Raw genomic sequence first — 13,985 nt, 5'->3', positions numbered from 1 at the left:
TGCTACCTGTACAGTCTTTTGGTTTCCAGAGCATTCCCATTCACAAGACCATACATAAAATGCATGTCTGCCTTTTCCTGATTACTATACATCGTCATGCCTTCTGAAATCCACGGTAGAAATGACCATGTGTAAGAAAAATTGCACTTTATGCTTTTCATTACAGCGCCGTCTAGCGGTTCACAGCTTGCTCTCTGCCCACGCATTGTATGGTGAAAATTGCTTGTTTAGATGTTTTCTATCACCCCTTAAATTTTTGTCTACGAGTTTCGAAACACCCTGTATTATGCCAGATAATTCCATAACTTTATTAGTTTTCATTAAGCAACAAATAAGCAAGCCGATAGTGAATATTCAGAAGATTTACATGTTTATTCTATAATTGTAAATTATGTATTATACCATCATCTTGATTATAAATAAATAGATTAATTACATATTGTAAAAAGAATTAAAATTTTTTTTTAGAATTATTATAATTTTATAATAATTATTTCTCAAAATCACATTACTTACTTTTTAAGTCCAGAATATAATCATCTCCCATTTCCACTTCAAGATCTCTTTCCTGAAAAAAGATATTTTATTAAAAATTAAATATTCCTCAAATAATCACTTAAAATTCAAATTCAAAATATAATTTCTATACCAGTTTTTTATGTTTTTGATCTGTTTCCATGGAATTTTTTTTACTTGTAACACCTTCTGGAATGTAAGGTGGTCTTTCCTAGTTAAAAAAAAAGGATAATTTTAAAAAACTATTATTAAACAATTTGAAAAAATTATTAAAACATGATGTATATTTCTAAAGTAATCAATCCATATAATTTAGTATCATTAACTAATTAAGATTTATCTTATAAGATTACATAAACTGTTATAGTTATACACACACACACTCTTTTAAAACAATGTTGTTATTACAGCTTTTGATATATAATTTAAAATATTATCAAAACTACTACCACTACCACTACCACTACCACCACTACTACTACATTTTATCACACAAATAAATAATATGATGGCTATTCAGAGTAACTTCAGATCATCATCAATACAGTTAGATAAATTTTACTGTATAATAAAAACTATAACCATTAACTATATTTTTAAGATAGTCTGTAGTCAAATTGAGACACTTGCTGTAAAATTTAACAAATGTTTGTATACCATCTTCATAGAATTCTAGCTGCCTGAACCATGATTTTCCTGGAAGACAAAGTTTGCTGACATTTTAGATATTTTTTTAGCAAGCAAATATGCCCCCTACTCCATTGATTCACTTTTTGTCTCTAGGTTTATTTATGAGACTGAAATCTCATCATCTGTAACAATCTAATCCAAACAAGCATCATCATCTTTGGTGTAATACTCAAGAAAAGTTAATGTCGACTCCATCCATTGTTACTTGTGTTATTCCAAAAGCAGCTTAAAAACCCACTAGGCACAGAACTTTTGGTAATTTAACATTTCAATTATCACTTATAAAAACTGTATGGGAGCCTGGCAGAAACATACTTTACAGCAGGCAAAAATTCTCATTTGCAATACACATTTTGAGTAACAGCTACACAAATTTCACTCTACTTCTGCTGGATGTGTACTGGGTTACACTAAACTTCCACATAAATGGGGCACTTTTATGCCCTACTTCACTTGCCACATGAAAATGGAAGTTATTTTTTGGATAGTCTTCATAGATAAACACTTGAAAAACTACTCCACAGATTACTACTAAACACAAATTAATAATTGAAACATTTTTGTTTTTACAAATTACTTTATATTCAATACAATGTATCAATAATAATGAATACTATAGTACAAAATTAAGTGGTTAATTAGATTTGATCACCTAAAACTGATACATTCTTTTTAACCAGTAATCTCAAATATTCTTCATTGAATTAAAAATAAACCTCCTATTGACAGCAAAAATATCATTAGACTAGCACAGTGATTCCCAACCTGTGGTACGCGTACCCCTAGGGGTATGTGATAGGTTGTTTAGGGTTACAGAAAAAAGTTAGTTATTATGGCAGAAAAAATAATATATTATGTATCACAAACTAATAGTATTAAAAAATTATTAGATAAAAAATGTTCCTTGCAACAATCACAACTTTATTATACATTTTTTCTTTTAGGTTTTTTTCCTTTAATTTAAAGTTACAATATGTAAAATTAACAATACGGTTACTCACTAAATTTCTTAAATGAGGGGTACAATCTAGAAATATGACATGTCGTCACGGGGTACGCTAATGAAAAAAAGTTGTGAACAACTGGACTAGCAGATGAGCCTAGTGTTGCTCAGACAAAAATAACAACAGTAAAAATTAAGATTTTTAGATTATTTCCTACTTCTAACCCTTCTATTATATTATATTATAGTATTTGATTTATATTTACAAAGGTTATCTTACGTAAGAGTTTATCAAACCAAGTGCTCAACCTAACACATTTAAAAAATTTTTTAAATTGTGTACAGTAGAGAAATAAAGAATTTTTTAAATGTGTTATTGTAGATTGGGCACATGGTGTGATAAACCCTTACATAAGATAACCTTTATAGTTATATAGTCAATCTTACCCGTTTTCGTCAAGTGCAAAAATTAGGTCTCCCTCTTCCGAGGCTAATTAGAGAATTTTTACATGGATCTAAAAATATATTCGATTTCCTGCAAAAATCTGCATCTAAAATAGTACAGTAAAAGCAGTTCTTCAGGGTATTCCTTAACCCTCTCCCTCTCCCCATGGAGAAAGATTTCCAAAAATCTCTTCTTAGTGTGCATTCTCTTGGCTTACCCTAACTGTGTACCAAATTTCAACTCCTAACCGTTTGGGCTCTGTGCTTATTATTATTATTATTATCAACCCATCTTGATTATATTATAAGATATGAAATGTAATTTAATTTATGCATGGATTGCATTCCTTTAGCATGCATATAAATGAAAATTCATGTAAATTAAGTCTACCCCCAAAAAAATACAATAAAATTAAGAAAGCTATGCTTCACTAATGTGTAAATAGTCACAAATCCAATATACTTTTTAACTAACTTTATGAAGATAAAGTAAATTAAATAACATTGCTTTTAATAATTAATATAAGATAAGCACCATTTGTAATGAAAATTTTCATGTATGACAAAAACAATTTTCACAGAAACTTCAACTGAAATATATAATACAGATTAATTTCATTATCTGTACATTACAATTAAAAACAAAATTTGTCTAACTAATAATCATCCCTAAATATTTAACCCGTTGAAATAGTAATGAGTTTCATAAGCATATTTCTATTAATATATTACATTTATAAATATTACTATAATATACAATACAATGAATTTATCATCAATACTTTTGTTGTAAGATTATTTTATTTCAAAACTGTGTAAAATAAAACTATGTAAATCACATAATTATACTACATTATATATGCAAGATTAATTTGCTACAAAACAATTACTTGAATAACAAAATTCAACTTATCTGAAGTAAAAATTACAAGCAAATCCTATATTTCAAGACTGTCATAACATACAGACAAAGGATTACGGGAAAAAATAGGTTGTGACCAAAGAGACAGTAATAAAATGACATTGGAAGATTACAAAATCTTATTTTAGACAGATAAAATGGATATTTATTGCTCATACAATCACCAATAAATCCTCTATAATAGTCTAGTAGTACAGAGTTGCAAAGGCAAAAATAATTAAAGTAAACATTGTATCAAACGTAAATAAAGACAGAGATAGCAGTTTAAATTATATACATAGATCAATGAAAAATTGACATTAAAAATAACAATAAGTATATAAAATTCATTTCTTTTTATTTTCAATGTTTATTCCACAATTTTGTCAAATTATGAAAATATTCCAATACTACTAAGGCTTATATTATTTATTTTTACAACATTAAAAATAAATATAAAAATTAATAAAAATTTACCTTATCATCTCGTGGAACTGGCACTGCTACATGCAAGCGATTAAGTATACCATCAGCCTTTTTATTCTTCATCTTTAATTCAACTCTGTGAGCTAATAAGCGGTCACATGCTTCATTTCTCAATTCAATTATGCCTTCTCCTGTAACAGTACTCATCTGCATTACAGGTATTTCTTCTTTCTCAATATTCAACATAAAGTTCTAAATATACAAAATAAAATAAAAAAATATGTATAAATATATATGCTTAAACTTGCCATAAATTTTTAATTGTTTAAAAATAAATTTCAGATTTTAGGAGTAACTTTCAAAGTAAGTTTTCCAACTCAAAACTTAATTTATCATCATATAATATAAGACATTTCATACAAGTTCTTCACTGCAATTCTTTCTATTATTATTGTCAGTCTAATTTATTCATCTAAAAACATTGCACATACAGTAGAGCCTCGATTATCCGACTCAATTGGGGACTGAGGTCGGTCGGATAATTGAAAAGTCGGATAACCGAAAAGTATGAAAAAATCCATTATTAGTATAGTATATTATTATATCCCATATAATTAGTATATCGCTACTAACCTACTTCGTGTTGAATTTTCATCATGTTAAGCCTAACAAAAATTTTTTAAAATAATAATCGTCGCTATTGTATCGTTAAAAATTAGAAAATTAAGCCTCGTTTAAATACTGGCTCTCTTTCATGGTCGGATGAGTGTTTCCAGCTAAAACACGTAAAAATAATATTAAAGTAGCCAAGACACAGCCAAATATTGTAGCGCCTCATCACTAGCGGACATTTGAAATTTGCCGACTAGGATGATTGGTTAACCGAGGTGTCGGTTAATCGGGGATCAGATAATCGAGGCTCTACTGTAATCATTTTTCTGCAATGTAATTTTGAATGCAAGGAGCAAACCTGTCGAATAATACAAAAATAAAATGTTCTATGGGAGTGAAATCACACCTAACCATGTTAAAAACATGTATTTATTAAAAATTGCAAGTATTTTTGAAGACATACAGCCTTCATCATCAGACAAAAATTGAACACAAATTTTAAACATAAGAATAGAACATAAATGCAACATTTCTGTTTTAAATTCACTAAAGGCACAAGGTTGGAATATCAAATTAAATGTTCATCTAGCTAATAATGAACTAATGGAAATATAGATTAAACTAGTTTTGACATTCATAGAAAAACAATCTTTGACCATTTCCACAAATACATCACCACCAAATAGATATACTAATGAAATTTTTGTTGTATAGCAAATAAAACATAATTTTAGAATTCCATCCGAAGCATTAACAAATTAACAATGAATTATGTAGGAATTAAACTAAAACATAAAGTTGCAACAGAATATTTTTCTTAGATCTCAAAATAGATCAGCGAAGACTAGTTTATAACTGAGATTTATTGAAAAGTTATTTTACAAAACAGAAAGACATCCAAGCTAACAAAATTACACTCAAGATATGTCTTAAAAAACTATTTTCAACAAACTCAAAATTTGAACTGTTATTGCTGCAGCATCGTTTATTTCTGCAAATTTTAAAAGTCTTTGTTAGCTTTTGTCCCTTTCTCTTACCTATTTTTAGCTCTGTATAACATGATTTCTCACTGTAGATTAGATTTTACAGGATCTTAGCTGCTATGTTATATGAGAGTGCCTGTTTTAGAATATTAGAATAAATTAAGTTGCAGAAATTTTAAAAGAACGCAGGGAGTTTTTGGAATAATTTATTTTAAAATACTTATCACACAGTGCAATATTGAATATTTACATTTCATTTAAATATTAAGAGATATAAAAGATTTATCTTCTGTTAAAATAAGATTTACATAATTTATGTCCATCGTTTTAAATGACAGAGAGAATTGATTTCATTGAGAGAATAACCAATAATAATGTTTTACCTTCTCATCTAAGGTACTTGATATACAATGCAGTACACAAAAAATATTTTTAAGCCTTTTTTTGACAATTCCAAATACTTTAAACACAGATCACTTGTATTTCTGACCTGTTTGTGCTAATTAGAATTTTTGCCATCAGAGGATGTCAATTTGGCTGGAATTGCCAATATAATTTTGAAAAAAAGAATATATGTTAAATACTTTTAACTTTTAATTACAAATTTAATTCTAAATAACTTAATAGTCATATTTCTGTTATATCTGGTATAGTTCTTTAACCAATAATCTCAAAAACTTGTAAACAAATATAAAAAAGTAATGAATTAAGTTTGAAATGTAGCCTTATAAACTACTTTTCTCTGTGTTGTGCAATTTCATGTTACATGTCATAAGTATATAAATTTTATACAGTTTGAAGCTTCAACTGTGGTTGAATATCTAAATAGATACATGGAGAAAAGTTTCTTTAGAAGTGTTAAAAAGTTAGATATAAATACAATATTTAATTTTTGTTTTGCACTACTACATTTTTGTTGTTCTGTGCTGTGAGCATGGAAGCTGCTATGTACTGTACCATTAAAAATCAATATGCTTTTTATACTTGGCATTCCCTCATGTAACCAATGATGAATTCATTCTCTTATGTGAATTTAAATAGGTAATTTCATTATAATTTTAAAAGCATTTTGTATCTTTTACTTTAAACTTGATTTGAACACTTACTTTAAATAAATTTTATATTTTTTTTGAGTGAAAATATAAAAATTTTATAAGAAAATGTAATGAATTAATGTGTAATTTTATTAAGTTTATATAACATAAAAATCTATGCAAAGTTATTTATACTATTTCATTCATTGACACTGTATTCTGTCAATAAACTGAAAGAGCATACCAAAAATTGTCAAAAATGCTTACTGATTATTTATATCATTATTTTTTTTGTCTAAGAGAACATAAATATCTCAGCATTAAATGTAATTATTTTTGATATTTTGAAAACTTAAAATTAAATAAATATCTTCAGATAACAATAAGCCTCTTCAGCTTCCAATAAAAACAGAATATGGAATGAATCACAAATCTGTTTTTATCGGAACGTGAAGAGGTTTGCTGTTATCTGAAGATATTTGGTGTATTATGTTGATGAAGTTCTTTTATTGAATAAACAGAGTACATTATGTTTGCTCACATAACTTTAAATAAGACTCAAAAACTGATATTTTTATAAATAGAATATAATATTCTAATGTGTTCTAACTAGAAATAAATTAACTGAGTAATTATAAACCAGAACATTCTTACTTACTTTTCTTTCTTCTGGCAATTCTTCTAATCTTATAATGTCAATTTTATTAATTACTAGGATCAGAGGCTGAAAGAAAGAGAAATACTATACAGAATCTATAAGTATATAACTTTATACAAATGAGTGTAATAAACTTAATCAGATATCAAAACTTCAACAACTAGATTTCTCAGAAATCTTTAACAATTTCAGAGTTGGATCTCTTTATCATCATAATTATATTTTAATCACGTTTCAATTGACTTATAAATAAATCACTGCTAATTTCAGGAAGCCAACTTTTAAAAGAAACATAGCACCAAATTTTATAACTTTTTATGGAAAGCTTATAAAAAAATTACTCAACAATTACAATATTTAATGTATACAGGAGACTTTTTTTTTGAAAAAGTACATATAACCATGGCCCACCAGTGCCCAAGCGGTCTTCCTATCCTGAACACTGGGAGTTCGGTCGTGGGTTTGCGCCTTGCTTGGACAGGCTGGCCACATGGAGTTTTCCGGGTTTTCTCTATGTCTGTAATGCCCAAATGGGCCAGTTTCCCTTAAAAAGACCTCCCAGAAGGCACCCCCTAGGCAGATCGCCCAAGTGTTGCATTGCTATAACTTAACCAACAACAACAACAACAACAACAACAACAACAACCACAGAGTATGTCTCAAATTTTCTGTGTTTTACAAGCAAAGGTAAAGTTTTCATTAGGCTAATGTTTACTGTAGATACTATCATAGGCTATTAATACTTACCTAGCAAAACTCCATAATGCTGTCATTTTTTCAATTATTATTATTATCCTTCCATATTATTATTATATTAATGGAATGCATCCTCTCAGTTAATTCATACTGATGCACAATGTAAAATTTAAGTTGAAAAATGTATTTATTTCTGATTGTCAGCTTAACCAGCTCCAGTCAAATTACTTAATATATAATTAAATTTGCCTTAATATAGCTTCACAGATAATTCAGCAGATTGTTTCAAAGTAATAATATATTTAAACTTAATAATTATAAATTAACAATTAAGATACCTCAATATTTTTAATAAAATCAATAATTTATAATTAAAAAACTTTGTATTCAAATTTATAAAATTTATGCAATATTAAGAAAAAGTTTTAAAAAACATTGTTATTTTATAGGCTATCACAGTATCTGAAAATATCTGTAACATTTCTCCATCTTTAAAGTCCAAGACTCACAAATCCTTTTAATTTAAAACTAAATATTTTAATCAAATTTATGATAACATAAATTTCACATGATAACATTTTATAAATAAATAAAAAGAATGAAATAACAAAAATGTAAATTAATTAAAAATAAGCTAAAATTGTACTGTTGGCAGACGATGTTATAATAAAAAAATCTTTAGTCTAATAGGAATAAGCAAAAAATATTTGTTGCCATAACAAATATTTATAAATAATTGTAAATTAATAATTGGACAAATGAGTGTGTTTTTATAGGTCAAATATATTCCAGAATCAATTAAACATGAAATATAGACCCCCTTAAATAACATAGTTATTTTAAAAAATTTCTTGATAATTAATCCAGAAATATATTGTAAATTTAGAAAAATAAAAAATGTATTTTTCAATTCCCAATGAAAACAGCCACATTTCTTCTGACTAACAAGAACTAAGTAGACAAGAATATCATCCAATATATTTTAATATCGTTCTTAATGTAAATGCATTTCAGGCTTTAGCCCCTCTTCAGTACATGCTACAAGGATACAATAAACTGAATAAACAATTATGTAAAATAAAATATAGCTGTTCACATAACAGTTTGAAAAATGATTTTAGTTTTCTAAATTTACAATGTATTTCTGGATTAATTAATATTATAACAAGACTCATGATAGCGAGATTTTTGTTAATAATGTTTATGGTGTATAATGTTTTGTTAAAGTAACTGAATGAATTGTATTCTCCTTAACAGACAACATAAACTGTATATTTTGAATGTTCCTATGTTAGTGTATGTTTTTGTGATGTGCCAAGAGGAACTGAAAGAAGCAGTGTACTATGTTCATGTCTTTGTAAATAAATAAAGATAAAACATAATTTCTCAATATCTTCTGCTATCATATATCACCACTGATAATTAAAAAAATTTTTTTTAAGCTCACACAATATACATTAAACTAATTCTAATCTCTTAAAAAACTTTCTTCTACATAAACAAAGCACCTTTCAATTACTTTATATATACAAATTTATGCAAAAATCAAGAATCACCCATTCTCAAGAAAGGATAATGCTACAATTTCAACACTTGTAGTTAATAACAAAGCCTGGACACTAAACATTTTATAACATTCTTGAGAATCGTTAGAAATAGTTCATGATTTTAATCTTTCTAATACAGACCAACTTTCAAAAATCCATTAATGTCATTTTTCTTCCAGCAATGTAAAAGACTATTTCTCTATGAAAACAGAAACAGTCATGAATTATTATGACCCTGCTCTCAACATTGTACAGGATGCAAATATCCCCTAAAACATGTTTATAAATTTTATTTATTGAAAATATATAGCAAGCTTATCTATGCAATAAATTAACAAATACAGGAAATCCTCATTAGTTCAAAATTCAGGGAATAAAATAATCGTGACTTCAAATTATCCGAATTTACATATTTCTGTACAATATGCCAAATGCCACGTAAGTGATGTAATTTATTAAGCAAATGGAATATTGCTATGTATACAGAACATTATTTTCATTAATTAATTATTAATAATAATAATATAAATGAACTATACATAAACCGCATGCGTCTGGTGAGAACTTCACAGGTTGCCAGAAAGGTTTTATAAAAAGTGAAGCAAATTCCTCAAAATGTAGCCCAATTTATTTTTAAAGAGGAACAAAAAAAATAGTAGCCTTGAGCAGCATTTCTCAAACTGTTTACTCACACAACTCAACATATTTGTTTGTACAGTAGACCCCTATAACGCTTAGATACATTCCACGTAAATCGAATTTTACGTTGTAGGAATCATTAAATACATGAGCCATTCGCAGCCTGACACGTGTGAAGTTTACAGACTAAGGCTGTTTGAAAGGTTTTCTTCTATAAAATTAACCGATTCTAGATTAATTCCACTCAACATTTCCAAAACACACATAATTTTTTGGGAATAATCCGTATAAACTATGCTATAAACAAAAAATTGTAGAATTACTTACTGAGTGTGCACCATTCAACTACGCAGTTGCTCAAGCTTGTTTTCGTCGCGGAACAGCGCACGAAACGGCAGCCGCGATATCTGATAATGAATTTTTCACAGAAAAATAACTTGACCTTTGGAGACATCATTAATATAAATAATTTTTATGGCCGTTGAATAAGAAATGTTTCTTTCACAAGAAATGTGTAAAATTAGTGCTGTATTAGACTTACGGTACCTAATTTACATACTGTACAAATGATAATAAACTCAACTTACTAGCCTAAACTCTCCGTAGCGTGGCGCTAGACGGCGGAAATTATATATATAATTATAATAAAGTTACAATAAATTAAGTTAATATATAATTATATATACAGTACCTAATTTATATATAATTAATATATAATTATATGTACAGTACCTAATTTATATATAATTTATATATAATACTGTACAGACGATAGCAAACTCAATTTAGCCGCCTAAACTTTCCGTAGCGTGGCGCAGGGTGGAGGAAAGTAGTTCGGCTGCTCATCCACTATTGGTCCAGATTCTATCAATCTTGTTGCGACACAAGTCAGCGACGACGTTTTAGGAGTTCCTTTATATGAATATTGCTACAATTTTTTCGCTACGTTATAGGAATTTCCATTATAGGAACCCATGTTATAGGGGGGTCGACTGTACTGGTTCCACAATCCAAATGTTTATAATATAAAATTTTTTAAAAACCTGGTAAACCAGAGTTACTATATATAATATAACAAAATAAAATTATGCACTATTGAAAATAACTTCTAGGTGAGAAATGTAACACTGAATGCATTTCTATTAGGAGTGGTTTGAACTAATTTTGATTTGTGACAAATAACTTACTTCAATTTCAGTTTTATAATTTATTTAACTATTAAGAATGCAAGACTGGTGATTTTAAATGAAATGGGCTGTTACAAAATTATTTGAGAGTCTATTTTACTTTGAAAAATATTACAAGTCTTTTTTATAAACTTAATGAACCCTTTTTACTTTCCTGACTGTTATATGGAGCCATTCACAAACCAAATCAATTAACTCCACATTAAGTCTGATTGTGAGCTGACATGAAATAAATGTTAATAATTATAATTTGAATTCACGATTACTTTATTCCTTGAAATAAATGTTATAACAGGAAAGTAAATACATAGAAATTAATAACATAAATAAACATTAAATTTTTTATTGAAATCATCATCACTTGCCATAATTTTTTTTATTAATAAGAAAAGAAAAGATTTTAAACTTTACGATAGCTATATTTATTTGGTAAGTTTCAGTCTTTCATAATTTATTTAATATAACAACTTACTTTATTGACAAACAGTGGACGAATACTTTCAAACAAACTAATCTGAAAAAGTAAAAAACTTCTTTATTACTATTTACATTATTATTTTTCTATTACAATAATGATAAATTATTTACCTGATCTTCTATTGTATAGCCACATTGCTCAGAAAGATCCATTATAAATAAGACACATGCTCTCAAATGAGCCAAAGCTGTGATAGCTTGCATTTCTATTGTATTTCTTTCTTCAAGAGGATGATCTAAAATACCTGGTGTGTCAATAACCTGTTAACAGAAATAAATGATTCATAACCATAATATATATACATGTATGTATATGCAAAAAAAATTTATTTATTATTAAATTACAAAATATACATACTTGCCATCTCAGATATTTATAATCAGTATGTCCAACAAATAAAGATTTTGTAGTAAATGCATAAGGTTGAACATCAACATCAGCTCTTGTTATCTGTTATTTTAATAAATTTATTTTTAGTAATTAATTTTAGAAATATTTAAAATTAAAATTTATATAATATACACTGGTGTGCAAAACTTAAGCAACAATTTTTTTTTTGGGCCATAACTCTGCAAGAAATCACCTGGAAGACATAAAATTCAGAATACAGAGACGGTATTTTGTGTTTAAAGGATGAAGAAAGCATACTAGAGCAAAAATGAATAGAATGCATACACTATGGAATCAAACAAAAAAAGGCTTTATTGAAAGAGTAGCATTAGTACAAATGATTGTCTGCTCAAGAGTGAGAATAACAAACAGATGTCCCTTAGTAAGGGATATAAGCTCCCTTAACTGCAATGGTTACTTGGCACTATCTTTCCATACTTAACATCAGATTATCAAACAGTTGTTAAGGTAAGAGTGCCCATTCCTCAATGAGCATCTATTTCAGTCTCTCTAAAGCATCCCACACATGTTCTATGAGATTTAAATCAGGAAAGTACGCTGGCCAATCCATTCTAGTGATATCTTCACTCTCTAGAAGCTCCTCAACAGCACGAGTCTGATGTGTTCTGGAGTTATCATCCATAAAAACAAAGTTTGCACCAATGGCACCTCAGAACAGATGCATGTGGGGAAAGATCACTTGCTGATAACAGTAATCTCCAGTAACAGTATTTCCATTGAAAATTTGGAGCTCAGTCCACCTGTTCATGATAATGCCTCCCCAAATGAGCACACCAGGACCACCATAATGATCTCTCCATGATGTTAGTGGGACAAAACCATGCCCCTACCTCTCTCTATATCAACTAGCATTGAGAATCACTTGTGATACTGAAATGACTCATCTGTAAAGAAGATGCAACTCCATTGATGAGATGTCCAGTCTTTGTGTTCCTTACACCAGTCTAAACAGTGCCTCCGATGTGCAGCTGTCAATGGGATGCAGCATTCAGGATGGAAGGCAAATAGATCGCCTTTATGAAAGCATCTGGCCATATTAAACTGTGACACTTTTTGTTCTGTTGCCATACACAGCTGCAGAGCAATGTTGCTTGCTGACTAGTATCGATCTCTTTTTGCCTGCAGGAGGATATATCAGTCATCCATTGGTATTGTTTTTCTTGACGACCATCATCAACCTTTCTTACAGCCGTGAAACAACACTTTTGTTGATTCCAAACTCTTGGGCTACACTCATTACACTATGTTCCCTTCAAACTCGCCAATCATTCTATCACATGTAGTCATCCAGATGGTTTCTTCTAGTCATATTGCATGTACAAACTCACTTGAACTTGCAGCAAATGTCTTTAATAGTGCGTTTTGTCCTCCTTTTTATTATAGTCTTGCACTACATGCACTGACTGCATGCATTTTGCATGCCCTCATGTCACTTCATCTCTCTTTATATACTGATTTCAAATTCTCTATACAGTGGAACCCCGGTTAACAAACGTCTTGGTTAACGACCAAGTCGGTTAACAAACTTTTATTTTGCAAAAATTTTGTCTTGGATAACGAATGTAACGGTATTTTGTGTCAAATTTTTGTTGGTATTAGGCATGCGCAAGTTAAGCATTGCTTTTCCGAGTGTTTCTGCTATACTTCTTTTTTCAGTTTTGTGATTTATATATTTAATCAATATGGCATCAAAGAAAGTAAAAAGTCATAGTGGCATTAGAAAACGACAACGCAATATAAACGACAATGCGCTATCGCATTTGAGAAAAATTTTGATTAAAAGAGTATGACAATCAACTTTAGATCAATTTCTTGTTCCT

The 13,985-nt window shown here is 28.7% G+C and overlaps 1 protein-coding gene across 1 annotated transcript in view; it reads right to left on the bottom strand.

Annotated features, from left to right (window-relative positions):
- LOC111625660 (nucleolar GTP-binding protein 1-like) overlaps positions 1–13,985 on the bottom strand; it is a 65,320-nt gene that overhangs the window by 15,365 nt on the left and 35,970 nt on the right. Inside the window, exons 6-12 of the mRNA XM_023368877.1 lie at positions 12,112–12,204; positions 11,865–12,014; positions 11,749–11,790; positions 7,208–7,273; positions 3,972–4,172; positions 650–727; positions 517–568 (exon numbers count right to left, since the gene is read on the bottom strand). Coding sequence (XP_023224645.1) covers positions 517–568; positions 650–727; positions 3,972–4,172; positions 7,208–7,273; positions 11,749–11,790; positions 11,865–12,014; positions 12,112–12,204 — 682 coding nt within the window. The remainder of the gene's footprint in view (positions 1–516; positions 569–649; positions 728–3,971; positions 4,173–7,207; positions 7,274–11,748; positions 11,791–11,864; positions 12,015–12,111; positions 12,205–13,985) is intronic.

Source organism: Centruroides sculpturatus, unplaced genomic scaffold, assembly GCF_000671375.1.
Source record: "Centruroides sculpturatus isolate CEXI.00-Female unplaced genomic scaffold, Cexi_2.0 scaffold99, whole genome shotgun sequence".
NCBI lineage: Eukaryota > Metazoa > Arthropoda > Arachnida > Scorpiones > Buthidae > Centruroides > Centruroides sculpturatus.
This window is presented reverse-complemented; position numbering and strand designations above follow the sequence as displayed.